At 35.1% G+C, this 24,059-nt stretch overlaps 3 protein-coding genes, 1 long non-coding RNA gene and 2 other non-coding genes across 9 annotated transcripts; 3 read left to right on the top strand and 3 right to left on the bottom strand.

Annotated features, from left to right (window-relative positions):
• The first annotated feature begins 1,027 nt into the window (after positions 1 to 1,027).
• On the top strand, positions 1,028 to 1,099 carry TRNAM-CAU (transfer RNA methionine (anticodon CAU)). The gene has a single exon. It is a non-coding gene; the product is annotated as a tRNA-Met (tRNA).
• An 87-nt stretch (positions 1,100 to 1,186) lies between these two features.
• On the top strand, positions 1,187 to 1,259 carry TRNAA-UGC (transfer RNA alanine (anticodon UGC)). The gene has a single exon. It is a non-coding gene; the product is annotated as a tRNA-Ala (tRNA).
• On the top strand, positions 1,241 to 5,264 carry LOC140881104 (uncharacterized). 2 transcript variants are annotated; one of them, XR_012149801.1, is made up of 7 exons: positions 1,241 to 1,562; positions 1,663 to 1,770; positions 1,860 to 1,990; positions 4,448 to 4,548; positions 4,712 to 4,771; positions 4,900 to 5,034; positions 5,130 to 5,264. XR_012149801.1 is itself a non-coding variant. In XM_073286144.1 (6 exons), the coding sequence occupies exons 1-6, from the start codon at positions 1,334 to 1,336 to the stop codon at positions 4,982 to 4,984; spliced, it is 714 nt and encodes a 237-aa protein (XP_073142245.1). In that variant the 5' UTR covers positions 1,241 to 1,333; the 3' UTR covers positions 4,985 to 5,123. The 2 variants fall into 2 exon arrangements, 1 of the variants encoding a protein (XP_073142245.1); XM_073286144.1 differs by lacking the exon at positions 5,130 to 5,264 and having other exon boundaries at positions 4,900 to 5,123.
• Positions 5,265 to 6,005: 741 nt separating this feature from the next.
• Positions 6,006 to 8,241, bottom strand: LOC140881096 (uncharacterized). The gene is made up of 2 exons (XM_073286126.1): positions 7,645 to 8,241; positions 6,006 to 6,649 (listed from the first exon to the last, which is right to left on the bottom strand). The coding sequence occupies exons 1-2, from the start codon at positions 8,024 to 8,026 to the stop codon at positions 6,021 to 6,023; spliced, it is 1,011 nt and encodes a 336-aa protein (XP_073142227.1). The 5' UTR covers positions 8,027 to 8,241; the 3' UTR covers positions 6,006 to 6,020.
• Positions 8,242 to 10,032: 1,791 nt separating this feature from the next.
• On the bottom strand, positions 10,033 to 19,241 carry LOC140875572 (uncharacterized). 3 transcript variants are annotated; one of them, XM_073279290.1, is made up of 9 exons: positions 18,249 to 19,241; positions 18,011 to 18,174; positions 17,719 to 17,884; positions 12,392 to 12,560; positions 11,634 to 11,738; positions 11,059 to 11,235; positions 10,876 to 10,974; positions 10,540 to 10,785; positions 10,033 to 10,451 (listed from the first exon to the last, which is right to left on the bottom strand). In XM_073279290.1, the coding sequence occupies exons 5-9, from the start codon at positions 11,697 to 11,699 to the stop codon at positions 10,170 to 10,172; spliced, it is 870 nt and encodes a 289-aa protein (XP_073135391.1). In that variant the 5' UTR covers positions 11,700 to 11,738; positions 12,392 to 12,560; positions 17,719 to 17,884; positions 18,011 to 18,174; positions 18,249 to 19,241; the 3' UTR covers positions 10,033 to 10,169. The 3 variants fall into 3 exon arrangements, 2 of the variants coding, with proteins under 2 accessions (XP_073135391.1, XP_073135390.1); XM_073279289.1 differs by having other exon boundaries at positions 12,392 to 12,588; positions 17,719 to 18,174; XR_012148507.1 differs by lacking the exons at positions 10,033 to 10,451; positions 10,540 to 10,785; positions 10,876 to 10,974; ... (1 more) ...; positions 11,634 to 11,738; positions 12,392 to 12,560 and adding an exon at positions 16,963 to 17,601 and having other exon boundaries at positions 17,719 to 18,174.
• Positions 19,242 to 19,537: 296 nt separating this feature from the next.
• On the bottom strand, positions 19,538 to 20,364 carry LOC140875573 (uncharacterized). The gene is made up of 3 exons (XR_012148508.1): positions 20,056 to 20,364; positions 19,891 to 19,989; positions 19,538 to 19,773 (listed from the first exon to the last, which is right to left on the bottom strand). It is a non-coding gene; the product is annotated as an uncharacterized lncRNA (long non-coding RNA).
• Between the last annotated feature and the right edge of the window lie 3,695 nt (positions 20,365 to 24,059).

Genomic DNA, 24,059 nt, shown 5'->3' with positions numbered 1-24,059 from the left:
AAATCGGGGAAGAAACACTCCCGGTGTAGCATAAACTAAGCCATACGAGATAGTGTGATTTTGCTCTAAGTTTGGAAGGTCTTCTTTCTCACGTTCTCGAGGTGTTGGATTTTGTAAAACCATATTCTATCTTTCTTTTCGTTTGAATATTGTGTGGTTTTTATTTAATTTGTCTTTGTTGTTTAATGACGTGGGAACCCGCAATGCCGCAACCGCTACCTTTTGGTGGATAAACCCCCGGACTAACACAATAGCCTGTAAACTAAGTTAGTGGGATAAACCACACTAAGCAAGCTCTGTGTGACAGACTAGTCAAAGAAGATATTGGTAGGGATAATTGAACTCATGACCTCTGGCCAAAAGTTGATATTTGAACCATATTTATGTGTTCTTTCCAAAATAAGGTCGGTAAATTGACAATTTTGAGAAGTTTGATAACCATTTTTTTAGGGAGATGATAACCAACATATTTATTTCAATTCGATATTTATCAATATTATTAAATACAATGATATATTTATCTATATTTTAAAATTTTTAACTGAATGTATTATTATTTCTAATGAAAACATATGAAAAAAATTAATTTAAAAATAACAAAATTATCATATTTAGATAACTATTCAACTTTATGAACACATGTGTGCAAAGGACCACTAGTATGCTGAGAAATTGTGACTCCAAATTTAGACGTTATGAAAACAATTCATTACTAAATCAAATCAATCAAACATAAAAAATATATAAAGATAACTTTAAAAATGAACTCAAGGTTTGGAATAAAAAATATAAATGGTTACAATACAAAACCATCAAACCAGAAAGGAGCAATATTATTTACATTTTATTTTGCTTTGTATACACTTCAATTTATGAACAAAATCATTTATGTTAACTTAAAAAATGGAGTACGAAACCCAAATTAGGTTAGGTCTATGGGAAACGAGTAGGGTGTAGCCATGTCGGGTATAGGGCATATATATTTAATTTAAAGTTATTAATATTTTGGTAGACCTATTGTCAACAAATCAGAGTGGCGCAGCGGAAGCGTGGTGGGCCCATAACCCACAGGTCCCAGGATCGAAACCTGGCTCTGATAGAGAACAAGCTTCCCGCGTTACATTTTTTTTAATTAAATTTAAGTATATTTAAAATATTAATTTTTAAAATACAAGAAACCAACGAAGGGGATGTAGCTCAAATGGTAGAGCGCTCGCTTTGCATGCGAGAGGCACGGGGTTCGATCCCCCGCATCTCCAAATTATCACCTTTTTTTTTCCCCTTTTTTTTTCCTCCGCCTAACCAAATACGGCCCAAAAACCATCCAACAGCCATGCCGCCGCCCCCGCCCGCCGCCTCCCTTATCCCTTCCGTCCCTCCGGCCGTTCTCCCGCCAACGAAGTCCTTAACTCCACCATCACTTGGACAGTTGCCCCGCCCATCGCTGGAAGCCGAATCCATCTCCCGCCGAAATGCAGCCATTTTGTTCTCGTCCATTATCGGTCCCCTCCTACCTTCATTCGTCCAACCACCTCCTGCTTCTGCATTCTCACTTGGAATCTGTACTCATTCTTTCCACCATTATATTTCACATTAGGTATAAAATTACCATCATAATTCCTTGTTTGATTGATTATTGTTTTCTGCTTAATAAATGATTAGCAGGACCAAAGGAATGGCTTAAAGAACAAAAGAAAAAATCTTCCAAGTTTTTGTTGGCGCCTGTCGACGCATCGCGCAACTTCCTTCAATCTGCTTACCGCTTATTAAGTTTGTTTTCATGTTTTCATGGATTTGTTTGTTATTTTATTTTCCTTTGGCGTTTGATATTTTCGACGCGATGAATTTGTGGAACATAGCGGAACCTGAAGCAGAGTTCAGCAAAAATGATTTGGAGGAGGTTCAGAAGCTGCTTGTCTCTGCTGCTAGAGATTGTGTCCCACAAGACAGGAATTCTTTTGTTGCGTTCCAATCCAAAACTGGAGTTGAGGTGAGTTCATTATTTTCAGTTGGTTCAACCTTAAAGTCTAACCAGCGTAGATAGTGTATATTCACCTTGTCGAAATTGTTTATTGTACCCTCAGTTTTTGAAAGATCGTTTTGTGTTTTGAAGTCGATCTTAGAGTATGTGTGATGTTTTTTTAAACAGAACTATGAAAATTAATTTTTGTTTCCGATTTGGTTAATTGTGCCGCAGTTTTAGAAAGTTCATATTGTGTTAAGAAATTGATGCTACATAATAATTTTTTTGTGTTGTCTAGAGTCGGCACAAATGTTCTTGCGTTGATTGCTGACTGATTAGGATGCTTAGCTTTATTAAAAAGTTAAACTCATAGATGCTTATTTATAATTAGTGTTCGTCCACATTATATGTCATAATTGTTGTAAGTTAGCTGTCTGACTCTATGGTTGAAGACTCAGTGCAACTCAGTAAAACTTGACAAAATATGAATTGGTATAAGACCACTGAAAAAATAAGGGAGTGAAGAACTTTTTCTGTCGTATCTCGTTTATTGGGTTTCTACCCTTTAAATAATTTACAGATTACAAATCATAATCCCAATATTTTGGGTAACTGAATCAACTTAAATAATTTACAATCCTACCAAAGATAAAATATCTTATCAACCATAAATAAACAAGATTTGATTTAGTCTATTATAATCGCATATCTCAACACTCCCCCTCAAGCTTGGTGTAGATGTTGATGAGTCCAAGCTTGTGGACAAGAGACTCAAGTGAGTTTTCTGTTAACCCCTTAGTGAGTAGATCAGCCAATTGTTGGGAAGTAGAAACATATTCAATATCAATTATGCCTGTCTCCAATTTTTCTTTAATAAAATGTCGATCTACTTCAACATGTTTTGTTCTGTCATGGTGGACTGGATTGCGAGCAATGCTGATGGTAGACTTGTTATCACAAAAGAATTTCATAGGATTTTCAAATTTCATCTTCAATTCCTCCATCACCCTCTTAATCCAAATAAGTTCACATACTCCATCAGTCATGGCCCTGTACTCTGCTTCTGCACTGCTCCTAGCTACAACAGATTGTTTCTTGCTACGCCATGTCACCAAATTTCCCCACAACAACGTGCAATATCCTGAAGTTGACTTTCGATCATCAATGGAACCCAACGTGCAATATCCTGAAGTTGACTTTCGATCATCAATGGAACCAGCCCAGTCTGCATCAGAGAATCCTTTTATACTCTTATCATTGGTTTTGGCAAAGAACAAACCTTTCCCTGGTGTTTGCTTCAAGTACCTTAAGATTCGATAGACTGCATTGAAATGGCCTTGACAAGGAGAATGCATATACTGACTAACTAGACTGACTGCAAATGCGATATCTGGCCTTGTATGGGAAAGATAGATTAACTTTCCCACAAGGCGTTGATATTTTTCCTTGTCAACAGGCTCTCCCTCCAACATCTTTTCTTTGTTACCAAGCTCAATTGGAGTCTTGCACGGTTTGCATCCAAGAATCCCTGTTTCCTCCAAGAGATCTAAAGTGTATTTCCTTTGAGAAATTGATATGCCTTTTTTGCTTCTCGCTATCTCCATTCCCAAGAAGTATTTTAATGCTCCAAGGTCTTTGACTTCAAATTCTTTAGCCATCATCAGCTTAATCCTCTTCATTTCTTCTATATCATCTCCAGTGATGATGATGTCATCAACATAGACAATGATAATGGTGATTTTACCCCTTTCAGAGTGTCTAACAAACATCGTGTGATCTGTTTGTCCCTGTTTGTAGCCAAATCTCTTGATGGCCTTTGAAAACCTGTCAAACCAAGCTCGTGGAGATTGTTTTAGGCCGTAAAGAGATTTATTAAGTTTACAAACAGTTTCACCTTCTAATTCAAATCCAGGAGGTTGGCACATGTAAACTTCCTCTTCCAACTCCCCATTTAAAAAGGCATTTTTGATATCAAATTGATGTAGAGGCCAATCTAGATTGACTGCTAATGAAATGAGAATCCGAACCGTGTTTAGTTTTGCAACGGGGGCAAATTTCTCGTTATAATCAATTCCAAAAGTTTGCGTAAAACCTTTGGCAACCAAACGAGGGCAAATTTCTCTATTATAATCGCATATCTCAACAACCACTATCCATTTTTATTGAAAGGTAGAACTTCACTGTGCATATGCATTAATTCCAGTTAACTGGATTCCATGGACTTCAACAATCTTAGTTTTCAACTTTCGTATGATTTTTTTTTTGGACGAACTTTCATATGATGTTATCCATTATATGTGGTTCTGTTTTGTAATAGTGCTCACTAGTTGCAACAACAAACCACCTTTACTACTGAAAAAAAGATTATTGATGGTAACGTATAAGTGAGGAGAAAATGTAGGTTGATGTAGTTTAATAGATGACATTTTATATTTTTCACTTTTGAAGGAAAATTAAATGCAATCTCCGTACTCTTGCTTTTAGGTATGCACGTTCCAGTTGATTCTGAAAAATGCATCTTCTTTACTTGATGATAAAGATCCAATCAAGTTGGAAGCCGAAGCCAAACTCAGTTCTCTCATACAGTATGTTTTCATTTGGTCGATTGATCCTTAGCCTGTTGTTTTTATTTCTCGGAATCATCTAACTGCTTTCATATCAAGGGACTGGAAGTGAGAAATAAAGAGAGCTGAGATATGCTAGAATTTATTTACCAGATTCATTCAAGAAAATTTTCCTCTTATGTAGATCATTTACATCTATTAGTGACATGACTAGAGAAGGCGATGTTCCACCGACTTCTATCAGGTATGTACAAGTTCTTTGATAACATACACCATGCTCTTCTAAATCACTCTTCGATTTTTGAGAACCTTTTTGGAAGTTCTTGATTCGGAATCATAATATGTTATGCATAATATTTTACTGTCAAGCAGGCAAAGAGTTGCGGTTGCACTTATGGATACAATAACTTCTCTGGACAACTTTGAGCAGGGTATCAAGAATTGTCTTGAAGTCTGATGTCTAAACCACCACTTCTTGGACATGAACCAAAATGAATTGTGAAATAGGTGACATTATTTTTTATCGCCAATTTTAGGTGCTGTCTATGGATACCCTGTATGAGTTCACTCGGTAATACAATGTTATGTTTGTGTATTTGTAGGCTTTTTATTTGATCGTTTGACATACATCAGTATCACATGATATCGAAGTTGCCTCATTGAAGCTTTAAAATTTTGATTTATTAAATATTTTCGATGTGCTTGGTTTCAACTTTCAAGGTAACAGGTTATTTAGCCTCTCATTTTTTTGGCCAATCTTCTAATCTTGGCAAATGTGTGTGACTGTGTGAGTCTGGATATTTAGTTGCACCAGATTTGACAGAGTGCATCTTTTGTGTAAGTAGTCACCATCCACATCAACTTCCTTCGACATTTTTTGATTGATATGAAAAAAACTATGTGAAAAGACTACGCTGTGGATATCCTTGTGCATTTGTAGATTTCAAATGGAATAGTTTAATGATTTGTGTGTATTTGCAGTGGATGGAATTATTCTCTCTTCTTGTATTGATAGCATATATATGGAGAGCATCCAATCACCCATTATAATTGCATGGGTCGAAGTTTTTTTTATAATAAAAAGAGCGTGTTAGTTTTCTTGTAGTTCTTCGTTGTAGTAACTAGTACCATGAAACATAGGTGCACATTTTATGCTAATGCCTTCAAATCGAGCTGAAGAGTGTCAGACACTAAACTCGTTGCGGATTTATGCCTCAAAAAAGATTCTGCACCTCTCATTTTACTTTGAAATATACTAATTCAATTATGGCAGCTTAAAGATGATGGACATTTGTAGCTATAAATTGAACCATTTTTGTTCATCACAATGCTTTTTATATTTTATATAGAGATGCAAACTGGATGATTTGCTCTCATTTAATATGATCAAGTTTATGACAACATGTAAATGATACTTATAAGATTTATCACCTACCTCTATAATGTAAAAGTGCAAGTTAAATTTGTATATCAAGTATTGTACTGAAACTTCCTCATGAAGTTGTTTGATTGGGTGAACCAGAGGCCTGCAACAAATACAAGCGGCCACATGGTGTACCATCCTCTGGGTGAATTTGAATAGATCTAGGCAAGCTGCGTAACTTATTGAACAAATTTAGTGGATCTTCCAATAATCCAAAATTAGCATCTGGGTCACCAATCTGAGAAAGAGTAACATTGGAAAACCCTAGAGATGGGAGTAATTCATCAGGCCAATCGCAGTAGAAATGAAAAGTGGAGCTTGATAGTGTTGTTGCTTGTTTGTTCATGAAGTCCGCTAAGAGAACAGTATGGGTAAGCTGGCATTTTTCGGCGATGATTTTAAGTACTTCCATGGCCTGACAACGTGATAGATAGTACAAGATACCCTCCAAAATCCATATTGTACTCTTTGTTGGCTCGAATCCTGATATTTGAAGCTTTTGAAGCCAGTCGTCTTCTGTCAAGTCAGCTGCCACTCGACTCAATGATTTGGCTTTCACAATGGGTTGTTGTTGCTCATCTATCGCATTCACCGCAGCCTCAAGAATAGCAGTTTTTGCTTGCAAAACTTCCGGAAAATCAACCTCGAAAACACTGCTTTCTTTCAAGCAGCTGAGACGATACGCCCTTGCATCCATTCCTGCAGATAAGAGGGAACTTCATCTTATTTCTTGAAAAATTGATATTTGTTTATTGTGTTTCTTTCATTTGGATTTACTTTATTCATTAGAAATAAGCTGGAATGATTTTATTGTGTAATGATAGTGTCGCTAGAAAAGATGGAGATTATATACATTCACTACATTTGGACTTTGTTGCATCATCTGACTGGCAGTTTGCAAACAGATTAGGAGACCAAATCTAAAATAAAGTTCCAATATTTATACATGTTCTAATACGGACATGTTACCACCAAATGGTTGCTTTAAGTTTCCAGTGGCTTAAAATTTCTAAATTTAATGAATGTTAGTCTTTATATTGATGTTGAAATTTATTGAAAGTCAATTTTGGTGATCTGAAATGAAATATGTTTCTTGGTCACATTAAGTAGTGTCCTTGTATACGATACACGTAAGAAGGTGGGCTTGCAAAAAGAATGTCGCAGTTGGAATCCAGGTATGTATTTTACAATTGGAAGATGCTATTTTTGATCACCAGTGGAATTTACGAACTCAACTGTCATTTGTAAGTGTGGCATTTTGGCTTTAGATAATTTACTTTTCAGTGTGATCTAATTTCTCTTCCTATGTAGTCCAAAAAAAAAAAAAATTTTTTTCTCTTCCAATGGTGCTTCATAGATTGAAATTTTATAGTGCAGGGATAAATTATCATAATTCAAAATTTAGTTAGTGGTTAGACTAGAAATTTTGCCATGTCATTGTCGTCTTGAAAAACGACTCCGAAATTATATGCATTCTAAATTTTCCATTTTCCCTTTTCCCTTTTCCCATATACTATATTCATACACAGGAATGACTGATATGCCATCAAATGTATGAAATATTTAATGGTTTAGCAATGTTGATTCCAGTTTAATTTTCTACAGTAAACCACTTCAAATTAAATCTTCTGATTTAGTAAAATGCAGAACCAAAACTATCTGTTGAATAAAATTCTAGAGCACTAACACCTTACCTGCACCCAGCAGCACAACCTGAGCTCCGGCACCGTCAGGGGAATCGAGTGCCGCCTCGAGTTTCGAATCCATCCAGAGGGTTCGAACGGCAAGAATCACCCCCGAAATCTCCCTGGCATTATTCAGCCTGTCTTTCTTAATCTTGTCATAAATGCTTCTCAAGTAGGTCTCACCGGCGAGCAACTCTGCCACCGGATCATGTATAATGTGCTTCCAAGACGCTCTCCCGGCTGCCGTCTGGCATCCTGATCGACGAAGTGAGTCCCAATCAGTTTCCATAGCTGCATGAAGAGCTCTAACGGTGCCATTACTTAGCAATTCAGGTAACTCAAGCTCTGGCCAAGACTTGTCTTCCGGTAACCCATTGCCTTGTCTCGACATATTATTATTATTATGTGGCTAGTGTTATATCATACATTCAAATGAATAGATGGAAGGGAAGAAATAAAGAGATAAACCCACAAAATTTATATAGTGAAGAAGGGAGGGAATTGTAAGTACTGGGGATAAGAAAAGAGAGCCACACACAAAACCAACGTCCGAGAAAGGTGCTCGAGTGTGATATCCAACCTTGTTTTTTTTGAAGGGCAAGAGAAGGTGAAGAAAGAACCACGATTTGCTTCCAATTCATCATCTTTTTGGGCTTTAAAAGCCCTTTTTCCCTTTCGAGCCTCTCTTTTGGCAAGTTGCAGAAAATAGGCTGAAAGTGGTTCCCACCCAAAACATGTCCCTATCTGTGGTGGTTTCCCACTTGCATTCTTCTGGCTAAGGCATGGCATAGAGCCAATTGCTCCCTTTCTTACCATTTCATATATTTTTCATCATATACACTCTCCGTCCCCATTTTCGTGCCAAATTTACGACGACAAGAACCTGGTGTTGGGAGGGATAGCAGCTGAAATGTTGTTGTTAATACCCTTTTGTAAGTTTAGGAGCAAAAGGATGAACCCGCCCGAGAAAAGGTTGAGAAGCAAAAGGATGAATCCATATCCACCCGAGAAAACTATAGCCAGGCTGGGGCTGAGGCATGACATAGACTATGTCGGGAGTCGACATGAAAATTTAAAATTCTTAACAACAAGAATAATAGATTTAATTTTTTTAAAAATAAATAAATAAATAAATCTACTACCAATTGATTGTTGATGTACAATATTAAAATATTCGATGTTAACAACATTTGCGCTAGATTTGTCAATCATGCACTCTTCGGGAAAAATTTAGATATTAATTCTTCTAATATTTTTTGAAGCGTCTGTATTCTACTAATATTGAATGCATGATTTGACGAGTGTTATTGGCTCTGTGTTTCGTCAAATAGTGTAAATGCAATTTGATCATTTTTCAGATTAAACAAGAATAAAAATCCAAGGGCAAGTAATGACCGTACGTATGTATTATATATTTAAATGAGTTTGACAATAGTCAAAATATTGGAAAATAAAGAAATTTTATTATTTAAATCAATGATTTCTGTTAATTGAATTTGTAGTCGTAAATGTGAAAAGATTTATTTCAAACTTATTCTAATTTGTTTTTAGGATTATTCTATTCTCGTTTCATCGTTTGCGATAAATAGTCAAGAATCTTCAAGTTTATGAATTTATTCATACACGCCGTTCATTTGAAATATATACAACATATTATAATTTTTGCATATTGCTCGTATTCTCAATATGAAGCAGCAAAAAAGACCCGATCTTACATATTGTTAAACAATGATAACATTATTGAGATATTTCAAAATTAAATGTTTTATTTTGTGTATGTATTGATAATTATTTATTTATATTAGTCAGTTTAGAAAATTTTAATTATATTTAATCACAATCAAAATAATATGTTTTTAAAAAATCAAGGTTTTAAATTGATATTCCAAATCAAATCAAATCGAACTAAACTTAAAATCTAATGGGTTAGAGACCCAATTTTATTAATTATTTACTTGAATCCAAGATACAAGAATCCAAGTCCGTCAAACATTCATAAATATTCATAAATAGATGTCACCTTTGTACAAGGTACATTTTCTCTTCTTCTTTTTTTTTTGTCCTCTCATTTCAGCTCTCTCATTTTTAGAGATATCAATCGCGCTCTTTGAAAAAGATTACACGGTTTTAAGTATGGAAAATCTCAAAACAATGTTGGGTTTCACGTTGGTTGCTTAACTGCAACACGAGCACGGTTCACAAAATCGTGTTAGCGGGTAATCATGCAATTTTATAAAATGTCTAAACTCTTAACTGCAACACGAGCACGGTTCACAAAATCGTGTTAGCGGGTAATCATGCAATTTTATAAAATGTCAAAAGTTTAGACGCCTATTTAAATATTTAACATGAGACTTTGGTGCAAAAAATACTAAATTTAGTTGACAATTCAAGAAATATCTAACAGAATAGGCTTAAGGCGATTCAGCTCCAAGTACGAGTACATTTGAGCTAAAGTCAAGTTTAACAATTTTGAAGACAAATTAGATGATATTTGAAACCGCTTGATTTTTTGCACCTTAGCTAGAGAAACTTCAACTAACTGGTGGAACGAGGCATTCAGGCTCCGGAGCCACTTCAGCTCCATTAAACTGGTGCTTATCAAATCCCCAAAACTTGGCAGCTTTAACGTCGTCTCGTGCCATCTGCATAGAGAACTCCTCATGATCATAGTGTAGTGTGGCTTTGCCTCCAAACTCAGTAGGGAGATTGTCTAAGTCGAAATATGAGCGCATGAGTTCAACACTATCTTTGTTCTTCATGTAAACAAATTTCACCTTTTGAAATGTTTTGGGGTCCAAAAAGTACTTCACGACCTGGAATCCAGATATATATATATACAGATCTTAAGTTCTTAACACTGAAAATCATATGTGAGACATCCAGAATTTTATAGAAACAAACCTTCCAGAAAGCTTCAAATACGCGTGGGGGGCTGTACAGAAATGCTATGGCTAGCCTTTCGGGGTAATGATTTTGTAGTATAGAGGCAGTTTCTCGAGCGCATTTGATGGGGACACTGGTGCTTAAAGACCATCCTGTGAAATCTATCAACCATGCCATCTGTTCTTGATCTTCTGGAAGATTAAGGATGGCGTTCTCTATGAGATACACCAGGTGTTTAACCTGGTTTTCTATTGAACTCGTATTCTGAAAAAATGGAAAACAAATAGGAGTTCACAAGAAAAGTGAATGATTAAATTCTTGATCACATTTTCAAGATTCTCCAGTAGTGAGTACCTGTTTCCCTGGCCTTAGTATAAGAACGGTCCTACCATGACGATCATGAAAATTTGCTCGAAAAACCTTCCCAGTTTCACCTTCTGTTGCAACCTCATGCTAACAACAAACATAGATTGGAATGGCTCATTGAAGTAGTGATTACACACAAGTGATAAGTGGGAATTTTTTTTCTGCTCTTACCCAACGTATTTCTTCGGGTTTATAGCTTGATCTCCATCTCAATGTCTCTTCTAACATTTTCTTTGATTTGTCGACATTCCAATTCCGAGCTTCCAGGTATCTCTTCAAGCATGCTTTGGTGCAATACTGCAGACTGCGACCTGAAAGTGGCCCCAGAGAAGCTTTAAGCTCGTTGATCTGCAAGAGAGTTTAAACTGGTTACTGAATCAATGCTTGCAAATTGAAAATATAATTTCTGTACAAATCAATCTTGCCACTGATTCTCCTCTTACTTGCCTTAGTCACAACGGATATGGCAACCAGTGGGGACATTCGCTATTCCCCCCACTTGAAATTTTGCCAAGAACTTTTCTGGCCTACTAAAAAATTTCGCTAGATTTTCTACATAAGCTATTTAATTTTTGACCTCCTAATGCGAAGTTTGCTGCAATTCTTGGCTATCAGCAGATGTAATGTACATTCAAAATGGTCGAAATTTTTCTTTTATCTCTGCTTTGGCGCAACTAAAAACAGTGGTTTCAAATAGAAGCATAAATGTTATGCTCTCAAACTAACATGAGTTTATATTTAATTACCTGGCGTGCGTGCTGCAGCTCAACACTCTCCTCATCTTGTGGGGAATTACTCTTGCGTCGAAACATGATATTGGCGGCGACGATGTGAATAGCAACCAAGCTTATCTACACCACGACATATGGTGTAAAATCATCAGCTACTAATCAGAAACCACATAACATAACCGCAGAGGAGCCGAACAGAAGAAAAATGATTGACAGCATGTTAAGAACTCAAGATACACGGGTCCATATTCACAAATTCACATGAAAAATCAAGTTATGGTTCAAAAGTCATCAACTAAATAGCACTAGATGAGCTTTACTCGAGTACCTTTACAGGAGAGGCACACAATTCAAATGAGGTTTGCTCGAGTACCTTCACAGCAAGACCATACAAGCATATTCTTCCCCATCTTATTTTTCTTTAGTGTAGAGTGTCGGCATTTGTGGATTTGGAGGATTATTGGGAATATACGTAAGAGTACAGAAGTCTTAAAGCAGAACAAATATTTCACAAAATAAAATGGCTCAGCCTCAGAAGCCATTTTCCGAGCAATGCAATCCCAAAAAGATCTGAACTTTGACTCACAGTGAGACACACTAACTAAAATGGTCAAAGCTAATTCAAAGATCAAGATTCAAGGCCCAGATCGAAGGAAATCCCACGTCTCATATTCATAAACAAATTATGCATGCATTAAAATCAAATCAAACACAAACCCACTGAAACGAAACATTGAAGTAAAAGAAAACAAAGCAGATGACAGATTTCTCACCCGTCGTCAATGGCGGCTACGGATGATGGGAATTTGTGTCCTTTGGTTATAATCAGAACTTCTCCACGAAATTAGAGCAGCTCCAAGAAAAGCCCAGAACAAATGCTTGTTGACACACGAAGATAAAAGCATATGCTGAAAGTAAATGCGATCTCAGCAGTGTGTGGGCCTGTGTGTAACGAAGTGCCGTATGATTGCTGTGATATCGAAATTGGAAAATGATTGTAAAAAGAGAGAATCAGATTTATTTTTATTTTTATTTTTTGGCAAGAGAAATTCGGCAACTTTTAGTACTCACTTATCAACTTTTTTTTAATTTTAACAAAAAAAATAATAAGTATTTTTTAAAAGCTATCTCAAACACTGCCGAAATATACGGGTGATGATCTAATCAGGCATGATGTAACCATGGGATCTGGCATTTGAAATAAGAATGCAAACGTGTAGAGATGTCAAAACGAGCTGGCGGGACGGGCCACCCCACAACCGTTGCAACCCACCATTAGGCGGGGCGGCCCACCTTTAGGCTTTAACGCGGGTTGAAAAGACACCAACCCAACCCATCAATTTTAGATGGCAGGACGAGCGGGCTTACGTGTAATTTGACAGGTTTTAGCGGGTCAGCCCGCAATCCACCACAATCACGATTAGACGGGACGTGCCGGGTCGGCCCACCTTTTAGGCGGATGGAAAATTGCCAACCCAATCCACCTATTTTGATTGCGGGCGGGCCGACCTGACAGACTTAGCTTATTTTGACACCTCTACACACGTGTCAATGGATCGATCATCTTGCAAATGCATATTAAGATGTGGTGGTGCACCCATGTCGGAAATTTCATCTTACATGTACAGGCACTACCTTAATAGTGCATCTAAGAATGAAAAGTTTTCAATATATGTAAGGTCCATTGAAAAAATAGTAGACTCCATCTCCATCATTAGATGTTCCACAAGGCAATGCATGTACATGTAGGATACTAGGAACTAATTTACTCATTCATGGCATAGCGGTTGATGTGATCCTAGCATAATTGCATGTATCATTATATTATATTAAAAGGTTTGTTTTATTTAATAGTGTGATATTTATATTTTTTGATGGAGTTTATATGTTCAAATCAATTTTGAATCTTTTGAATTAGTATTAGAGTAGTACTATTTCAGTTAAAAGGGTTAATTGCATACACTACTCTTCAAATTTTGAGATTGCTAAAAAAACTCCAAAGGAAAAAAAAACGATCTATTAACTTTTTTTTTTCAGTTGTAATAAGTTTCTCCCTATCTAAGAAAAATCGAGTTTGATGGTTTCCAAAACTAAGTAAACAATATCAAATCCATTTATTCGGTTCCACTTATGCTTTAAACCATGGAAATATATACAACAAATGTATGCATGTGACTTTGGCTTCGAATATTAATTAAGGTGAATTTTTTTATAAAAACAAATATGTCATTTTCATGTATTTAGAAATAACACATAATCATAAATTAAAAAATATATATTTTATACAACATCTCTTGTATAATAACATCACCAATTGTCTATGCAGTAGCATAACTTAATTTAATAAAATAAAATAAAATTTTAAGTATCATATAGTTTTATGTAACTATAACTATACCTGATTCAATTCAATTCGATTTTTTTATTTTTTCATATTAGATAGAAATTAAAGACCAAATATATAGTTATTTTATGAATTATGACGGTCTCTAGTCTCTACTATAAATATTACTTGGGACAGATAATTAAGGATAATAACAACAAATACTACGTGTATATAATATTTAAGATGTGTCATTTTCATACATCGGTAAGCAAAATTATATAATATTCACCAATGCAAATCGAGTCAAATAATTGTTCAAAAACATTCAAAAACTTATCGTGGGGTAATCCCAAACGCCAAATGGATCTGGAAACAAATCCGGGCACATGAGGCATATTCTGATTCGATTCCCCAGAAAAACAAAAAGGAGGAACTGGATGCTCGTAAATGTATTAATTTAAAAGTTAGTCTATACTACATCGAAAGTCTTTTAATTCAATACCATTAAATCACGTGAGACCTTATATTTTGTATGTAAATTGACATGTTTGTTGATAATCCAATCGTTAACCACATCATGGAGAGAGAAGTACTTCATGTGTAGTATAGAATAATCCCTAACTACGAATATCACGCAAATGGTAATAATAATAATGCTAAAACATTAGGCTAAAGTTGCGTTTCAAATTGAAAATTTTGAAGTGGAAGAATTTTCTTTGTAACTGGTAAAAAGCACATCTCCAAGTAAAGACTCATTCATGTTCCTTTTTCTTTCTTTTTTTTTTTTTTTTTTCCAAAATAATCCCTCTTCTTTTTGGACCGTAAAAAATGATCCATATTGTTTCACAATTATTCTCATTTCAATCTATATAGTATGTTTACATTTTTACACGGCCATCGTGAAACTATTAAATATATTAGAAGGTGTGTGTCTAAATAAACTAGTTAATAAATAGACATCAAAATCAAAAATATTTTACAAAATCACATCGACCAATACTCACTAAAATTTGAGGGTCTTTATCCGAAATCCGAATCCAACCCAAACCCAAAACTTTAATTTTGGAGTGAACTTGAAACCAAGCAAAGAATGTTAGATGGGGCGGGAGGATGACTCGGTGTAGCCTCTCGGACGCTCAAGTAAAGAGATGAGTTAGGCAACCCTCAAAATAAAAGTAATGGGTTGCAAATGGAATGAGTTAATATATTATGCAAACAACCATCTCAACTTCTTATTCACTAATATGTTATATGCAAACAAATTTGTCATATATATTCATTGTTAAAATAACAAGTTTTAACATTTCTTTTTGAAAACTTATTTTCTATAAAATAATATATATTAATTTTTGAATTAAATAATTTTGAGTTAAGAAATAACTGACTTGCATGCAAAGGAGTTCAAAAATATTATTCGGAGAAATATATTGTATAATTTAACAGTAACACACAAATAGAATATGAATATCACTGATTACCTTATATGAATCGTTGATATGCTTCGAATTAATGTCTTTCGACTTTGTTGTTCTCACATCCATCCAAGGGTTATCAATTTAGGGAAAATCGTTTTCAGATACTATTTTCGAAAATTTAAAGAGAGATGAGATGAATCTCCATTAGATTTTAATGAGTAGATTATGAGAGGTGCCAAATTGGGATAATTATGAAATTTTGGGGATCATTTTTGGCGGTCCGAACAGAAAAGAGACTATTTTGGAAATAACGTCAAACAAGAGGGATCAAAATGAATATTAACCCATTTCAAAAGTTTCAAGGGAGATACATGTCTTATCTCTGTTATTTTAGCGGAAAGATGACGACAAAAACAAAATTGAGAATAATTACGAAACATTAGGGATCATTGTGGCAACTTGAAAAAAAGAGAGACTATTTTGAGAAAAACGACAAACAAAAGAGACCAAAATGGATACTAACCCTACTTAATTTGATATGCATAGGAGTTGAACGCATAATAAAGGTACTTAACATGAATAAAGCAAAAGAATCGGCAAGATCACGATACACTTATACCAACTTGTTAATAATATACAATTACCTGAGAGTCATTTTGGATACAAAAACAATAACTTAAAAAAATGTTTAATAAGTCAAGTTTTTTAAAGTGTTTTTGATTATGTTTGGTTACAATATTCAACAAAAAAAAAATATTTTGTTTTTTTCAAAAGTGATTTTATTAAAACAAAATGAAGTCTTTTTTTAAAAACTAGAATTTCTGATTGTTTAGCTTCTGCATCTATTTTATTTAAAAATAAAAATTTAAATAAAAACATTTTTCAATATTTATCTAAATAAAAAAACTGCTTTGATTTTTTCTTTATATATAAGCATTGTAAAAAGGTTACGCTTATTTAAAAAAAGTTAACCATTTTTTTACGTTTTGACAAGTGTTGAAAATTATTTTTGAAGCCAAAAAACTAGCTTTTAAGTGTTTTTTAAAATAGGTTTTTTTTCTATTATTTCTCTAACAAAATCGGGCTAATTGCATCCACACCCCTGTAAAAAGTCTAAAAAACATAAAACCCCCTGTGTAAAATTAATAGCATGTTAGACCCTATGTTTTAAAAAAATTAGTATAAAAACCCCTATAAAAAGATATAAATGTGCCTAAGTTTGTATAACATAAGAGTGAAATATGCTACATTTTAAAAAACTGAAGGATGCATTAGCCTATTAATATTTCTTAAAGGATTTTATGTCTTTTAAACTTTTTAGCCCAACAAAATCACTTTCTTCAAAAATATATTTTTTTGAGTTGAATCTTGTAACTAAACGCACATTTAAGTGATTACAAGAAATGGATTGTAAGTAGTAAATAAATGTAAAGGGCAACTCTGAACAGACAAATATCAAACATAGAATTGGCTTCTGATAAGGTTTTGGTTAACACAGTATCAATCTGGCAAACTAAAAATCAAGCAAGGGATCCAGGTGGAATCGAACCACCAACCTCTCAAACACAATTGAGCGCTCTCCCATATGTGAGCTTGTGGATCCATCCAAACGTTTTTACAACCATTCATCACTCGAATTGTACATATTATGGGGTTAATCTAGTGATCACTCAAATGATGAGATTTTAACAATTCATTTCGAAATCTATTTTAATCAAACTTATCCAACCTCTGACCGAATTTTAACAATTAGCACCTTAGACAACACATTGTGAAATATTTCAAATATTTAGGCATCACCAGACCAGCCCAGAAATATACACATCCAAGCAGATCCATAAAACAGTCCGGTCTGAAATGATTTGACTGTTGTTGGACAGTGTTTGCAACCCTTTAAATAAATGATTGTAATTTTTTTTAACAAATAAGCGTTTACAAACACTAAAAATAAGTGAAATTGGATTTTTTTAAAAAAAACCTGTGAAGAAAAAATCTATAATCATTTAGAGGTTTGCAAACACTCCTTAAAATGAGAACCTGACCCAATACATAATGTACCAGAGCATTACGGCCCAAGCTTATCCATAGTCTAAATGCATTTTGTTTACCAACTATTGCTTTAAAACAGCTGTGCCACGTGCAATCCTTTACGTTCGCAAACTTTTCACGGTTTGATATAGTAAAATCATCACGTATAACCAAAAAATCTACAAGTTCACTGTCTATTGACAAACAAACCAACCTGTTAACAGAATAATTAACCAAACAAAAAAATAATCTCGTTGGATTTATTCAGCGGCACAGTCACAATCACAATCACAATGAAATAAATGAGGGTAAAATCAAAGTAAAAACTGACCGCGTTTGAAAATCCCAACCAGTTCTCAGCAGGCAGCAACCGTTAACATTTAAGTCCAGGTAAAAATTCCGTAGTAATACACACGTTTTACGTAGCAACCACACAAGTTCTGCAGTGTTATCATCGAGCCTATGTCGCAACTGCCTTGTTCCAAGGACCAATATTTCTACACTTGAATAAGGGCCAACTCCAAAATTAACATTGCTTGTATGAACAATCAGTTACAAAGAAAATTCAAAAGGATCTATAAATATTGAATAACTTAATCATCATATCAAAATGCATGCTTCACCTCCAGCAATCAGACTGTCGTCCACACGGCACAAAGATAAACTGAAAACTCTACCTTCACAGAAACAAACACAACAGATTCACAATAATAATTACATGGTTACCAAAATCCAATCGATTTCACAGCTCACGTTGAAATGTCCGACAATGTCCGACGACAAATATCTGCACCACATGCAAATAATATAATAATATCCGCAAAAAATTCAACAGATGTACGAAAGCAAGCGAATATTCACCAGAAATGTTCAGAAGCTCAATGAATGCAGCAACAGATCAAATCAGAGAAGGGAAGCAAATCCAACACTTAACTTCCAACCGCTGCATATTCCACAACATTGCAACAGCTACTGGTTACAGCCGTATTCGTTCGCACAAATTCACCAGTCTCCACCAGTCTAATGACTATCCAGAGTGAACATCATTGATCTATTACAATTTACAGATGCCTTCGAAAAATTTCAGACAAGGCTTTCCTCTAATACATTCTACATTACAATATATCAACCATTGATAATTCATAACGCAACCAAAATCCCAATAACTTAATTGATACAGTTTGTAAGGCAAAGCTTCGAGATGCATACATAAATGATAAATCCAATAACTAAATTGATAGTAGTGTGTATGGCAAAGCTTCGTATGCATAAATGAAAAAATTATATTAAGTTTCCGAATATAATATATATATATATATATAATATAATATAATATATATAATAAATAAAAACATGCATAAAAAAATGCTGTCATGCAATGCCAAACATCATACCAACTGCGAATGTAAATTACCGAATAAGTTAGAGAAACAAATCAGCTGTGGATCGTACGATGCAACTTTGTACTTTCAAACAGTTTCTATGATAAAGGTGAGCAGGAAGCCGGCACAATATCATTAATGTTTTATGGCTATAGTTGTTTGCGTCAGGTCATAGATGACACGCTCATTCTCGTGAATTTGATAACATGACGATATACTTAAGACATTGAGATCCATTTTCGATAATCCAATTATTAATGTATCAGAGATCTTATAGAGTACAAACTTTGAAAAATTTTAGACGTGAAAACATTTCGACCGACATGCCCAACAAATAAGAGGAAAACTGATTTATACCTTTCAATTTCGTTGATGCTTTGGATGACAGAATCCTTGTTTGCTTGCTTACTTCTTTCCTCTCAAAGATTGAGATTCAGTTTGGTATCGAATCGATTGTGATAGTGTTTGATTAGTTTATGTAATCAGTGACACATTCAAGACCAAACTGTGGTGATAGATTGCTGGATGCGCGCCATCGAAGGAAACAAAAGCGAGGAGCAAGAGCAGAGAAAAAGAAAAGGAAAAAAAAAACAGAGACAACGCACACCAGAGAGGAGAGTCGGGCAATCTCCCGTACCATCTCCCCTCCAAACCAAAAAACTTCTCTTTTTATTGAATTAGCGACCTGCCATGCGAGCGCACCCATCATGGCAAAGGTCAAACATCGACAAACGATCGCCGAAATCCTAATCTCTCTAGCAACACACATAAACCTTTTCACTCTTTTTTTTACACGTCTTTAACCTCACTGTTCATCCACAACAAAGTACGCAATGATGCTATTGAAGCAATAACATGCAGTCAAATGGTTATATGTTAATAACATTCAAACCGTCGAAATCTCTCCGCATGGTATCCGCTTTCTACTGAATAGTTCGTCCACGCATCGGCAAAAAAACTCCGGTTCGAAAAAGCTCTTCTCCGAACAAAATTCACCTCAAGATCTGAGACAAATCAAAGCACGGGAAAAGAATTAAAAATCACGTACTTAAGTGATAGCAAAAAAGCAAAAGTAAGATTCATACAATCCAAAACCAAGAAAATCCGAGTTGAAAACTCACCAGAAGCCATGCACACACTACTCTGAGAAAAACGGACTTGGCGGCATAAAACTTCATCCATACATCCATAGATCACCTCTTCATAGGGTAACAATAATTCTACAAAACATTGATAAAACATCGTCATCAAAGACTACAGATAATACAAGAAGATCCATAAATTACCTTCATCGAGCAGTCAAATTCCACAACAAATCTACCGAGTTCCGAGCCTCATCGATCGAAATCCACATCGGACCCGAAAGAAAGGTCCGTGAAACGGAAGAAAAATAGTAGAAAATCATTTGGAAAGCCGAAAAATTAAAATCCATGCTCAAAACGTAGATCGTCGCACGATCAGACGGAATATGGAAGAAGTTTTTACAAGAAAGGATCAAAGAAGCGAAGATCTGAGAAACCAAGAGAGCGTAGGAGGGGCTTCATAATGAGGCGGCGATAGAAGGGATTGCAACTTGCCAGGCAGCTGATAAGGAAGAGTACAGAATGGGTAGCGTTATTTATTGAGGGGGTCAGATGATCGAACGGCTATGAATCACTTGGTCGGTGCATGTTTGAACGGTGTGGATGTGTTAAGTCAATATTCGACGGGTGGGATTAGATCCCAGTGGGAGGAAATTTCTGGATGCCGAGTCTTTGACGGGGCTGAAACTTTGGAATAAATTTTCCTTTTTAAAACACTTGGAAATTGGAATAAGGGCCTGCGCAGCTGTAGAAATTCAACGCAAATTTTTTTTTTTAACAGTTTAACCTGATTGGGTAAAGAATAAAAAAATCTAGTCCAACATAATTCTTATTCAATTATCTCAAGTTCAACTATTATTCAAGGTTCCCTCAAAAAATAAAACTATTATTCAAGGGATTCACTGTCAACTTAATCAAGGGATTCGCTTTCAAATAGGACATGGTAAACTCCTACATAGATTTTAAGTTGAATTAACTATTCAATTCTATTTTGATCACAACCAAGTATGATAGATCTTCAATTTAAAATCTAATAAAGACACAAAAATCAATTCACAACCAAGTATGATAGATCTTCAATTTAAAATCTAATAAATACACAAAAATCATGTATACGTGAGAACAAAAGATGTTTTGACAATATATAATATAGTGACCCGACCCAGGTCACCTACTATTAAGAACTTAAGTATGCAATTAACTTAAACATATAATCATAATCAGAGACAACTACGGAAAATTAAACAACTGTTTATCTGTATGGATGACAATGGGGCGGGACGGGGATTGGGATGCCTTCCCCATCCCCATTCCCGAATACAAAATATGACCTCATCCCCACCATATTCTCCATTATTTTTAATCGAGGATTTCAAATCTCTATTCCCGCGAGAACTTAATCTCTATTCCGTCTCCATACCCGAATATATATATATATATATATATATATAATTCTATTTTATTGTAAAATACATAAATTAATTTGGTGTAGAAAAATTTAATTTTAAATAAAATTTTAAAATTAATCACAATATCTTAAAAAATATGTCACTACCAATCAAAATTGTTTTTTAAATAGAATATTAAATATCAAAATTTAATATGAATAATATATTTATTTCAAATAAATAATAAATATACATGATTAATCTTAATATTTTATTTATTTTTACGTAATTAAATGAAATTTAAATAATATTTTTATATTTTAAAAATTATGTTATCATAAGTGAATACATTATATATAATTAATAAAAATAATTCAAACTCATAAATATTACTATTTTTAATTTTAAATTTAGTATAATTTATAATTAGTTCAAAATTTTAAAAAAATTAATAAATAAAAAAATTTACACTTCAATAATAATAATATATATTATTATTATTATTATTATTATTATCATCATCATCATCATCATCATCATCATCATCATCATCGCGGGGATGGGGTGGTTATGGGATGGGATAGCATCCCCATACCACCCAATATGTTTCAGAGATTTTTAAAAAACCCCGAAGCAACACCCTAAAAACATATCAAACCCAAACTAAGCTAAATTTTGCGGAAACATATTGTTGAATCCGACATTTTGGTGATAACAAACAACAACTCATTGTATAGGAATGTGCTGCCAATCTTTTGTATTTCGGGAATCTACTACAACTCCTACCGCAACCGTCTAAACCCTTCAAGTTATCTACCGAAAGCTTGTCAACCGCCTTTGTCTCTCGACCGGTTGCAGTCACAAGCCTATCGACTGGTTATTCAAACCAGCAGAGGATAAATCTATCTACCGGTAGAATGCCAACTGCTTATCAAGATATCTCAAGACAAATACTTGTGACAAGACGTTCATTGCAAGATCTTTTATCAAAAGCAGAACCGGCGTATCAGAAGATCTGTTGACTCTTGCATCGAGACAACAGGTTGCACTCAAAAGGCAAAAACGCAGAATGGCTACAGATAAAGCATTCGACCGTTTATACCAGTTTTGGACCCTGAAAGTTGTCTGCATTTAAAGAAGTGTACGATCTTCATGCAGAATCATCAATGCATTTATGAAGCATTAAATGTGCATTCAATGCAGCATCAGAACGTTCAAAAATAAAGACGTTGTTGATTGACCTATATAAAGGGAAGATTGCTCAAGAAGTGACAAGAAGACAAGAAACACGAAAAATCTCAATCAACTCAATCACTTGAATACTATCAGAAGTCCTCATCTGATATACTGAAGCAATACTTGAGCACACTTACAAGATCATTCACTTGCTGCTCAAATAAACCCTCGCCTACAGTTTACATATCTGATCTTCAAGGATCATCCTAGGGTTTCCAAGCCTCTCGACCGCTCTGCAGTTTGAGAAGCTCAACCGGACTGTATTCATTATTGAAGAGACTTGAAGCTACTCTGAAAGCTTCCACCAGTATGATAAGAACTGAGAATCTTATCTGTGTAAATCTAGGAGTTTCGGATTAGGCATTGGATAAGTCCTAAGTCTGAAGTGGGTGTATTGCAAGACGTTGTAATAACCAAAGTCTTCTAGTGAATTCCTTCCTAAGTGGAAGAAGGGGAGACGTAGAAGGATTAAGCCTTCGAACTTCCATAAATCGTGCCTTAGTCTTTACTGCATATTTATCTTATATATTGCTCATACATCGTGTTATAACTTGCCTTTGCATCACTAAAACCTCTGAACTATTTCCGCACTATTTAAGTTGTTCAAACCATTTTAGAAGTTGAGAAAACAGATTAAGTGAACTAAACTTCACTTGATCATTTTGAAAAGAAAGAAAATAAGTTTCAGAGTGTATTCACCCCCCCTCTACCCTCTGAACCGATCCCAACAAGTGGTATCAGAGCGGGTTCCTTTCTCAACTGCTGATCTAAAGTTTTAAAATCATGACTTCTTTCAACAAAATTCCTATGTTTTCTAAAGAAGATTATAATGACTGGAAAATTCGCATGCAGGCACATCTTGCAGCACAGGACGATGACATGCTATATGTCATAACAGACGGTCCTATCAAAATCATGAAGGTCAACCCAGCTCTAACCGATGGTGCAGGACAAATGATTGAGAAACCAAGAGCTGAGTGGACTACTGAGGACAAAAAGAAGGCCAATCTTGACAATGTGGCCCGGGACATCCTATACAAAACGCTGGACAAGAACATGTTCAACAAAATCAAGTCATGCTCCACAGCAAAGGAGATTTGGGAGAAGCTCACTCAGCTGTGTGAAGGAAATGACCAGACCAAGGAAAACAAGCTCACCATGGCCATTCAAAAATATGACAATGCCAAAATGAAGCCAGGGGAAACCATGGCTGAATTTGATGAACGGTTCAGTAGTATCATTTGTGATCTTATTGCTTTAGGAAAAACTTATACTAACCGTGAAATTGCTGTGAAGGTTATGAGAGCTTTGCCCAAAGAATGGGAGATCAAGACAGTGGCCATGAGGGAGTCAAAAGACTTAAGCAAGGTTGAACTGCATGATCTCTTTGCAGATCTCAAAGCCTACGAGTTCGAGCTCAACTTGAGGACAGAAGATGAACCATCTACCTCTCAACCAACCAAGGCCTTAACCTCAACGGTGATGCGTCCACCGGTCGAGGAAGCTCCAAAGAGATCAGCTGAGCAAATCAGCAACGAAGCCATGACACTCTTTGTCAAGAAATTTGGTAGATTTATGCGTAAA

This window comes from Henckelia pumila, chromosome 1 (genome assembly GCF_033568475.1).
Source record: "Henckelia pumila isolate YLH828 chromosome 1, ASM3356847v2, whole genome shotgun sequence".
Taxonomy (NCBI): domain Eukaryota; kingdom Viridiplantae; phylum Streptophyta; class Magnoliopsida; order Lamiales; family Gesneriaceae; genus Henckelia; species Henckelia pumila.
This window is presented reverse-complemented; position numbering and strand designations above follow the sequence as displayed.

What these genes read in the sequence shown, in the direction of transcription:
- LOC140881104 (XM_073286144.1), top strand. Translation starts at nt 1,334, where the DNA reads ATGCCGCCGCCCCCGCCCGCCGCCTCCCTTATCCCTTCCGTCCCTCCG. An exon ending in ATCTGCTTACCGCTTATTAA is followed by an intron (nt 1,771 to 1,859) that starts GTTTGTTTTCAT and finishes TGTGGAACATAG; the next exon opens with CGGAACCTGAAGCAGAGTTC. An exon ending in GTTCCACCGACTTCTATCAG is followed by an intron (nt 4,772 to 4,899) that starts GTATGTACAAGT and finishes ACTGTCAAGCAG; the next exon opens with GCAAAGAGTTGCGGTTGCAC.
- LOC140881096 (XM_073286126.1), bottom strand. Translation starts at nt 8,026, where the DNA reads ATGTCGAGACAAGGCAATGGGTTACCGGAAGACAAGTCTTGGCCAGAG. An exon ending in GGTTGTGCTGCTGGGTGCAG is followed by an intron (nt 6,650 to 7,644) that starts GTAAGGTGTTAG and finishes TCTTATCTGCAG; the next exon opens with GAATGGATGCAAGGGCGTAT.
- LOC140875572 (XM_073279289.1), bottom strand. Translation starts at nt 11,699, where the DNA reads ATGTTTCGACGCAAGAGTAATTCCCCACAAGATGAGGAGAGTGTTGAG. An exon ending in AGCTGCAGCACGCACGCCAG is followed by an intron (nt 11,236 to 11,633) that starts GTAATTAAATAT and finishes ACTCTCTTGCAG; the next exon opens with ATCAACGAGCTTAAAGCTTC. An exon ending in AACCCGAAGAAATACGTTGG is followed by an intron (nt 10,975 to 11,058) that starts GTAAGAGCAGAA and finishes GTTTGTTGTTAG; the next exon opens with CATGAGGTTGCAACAGAAGG.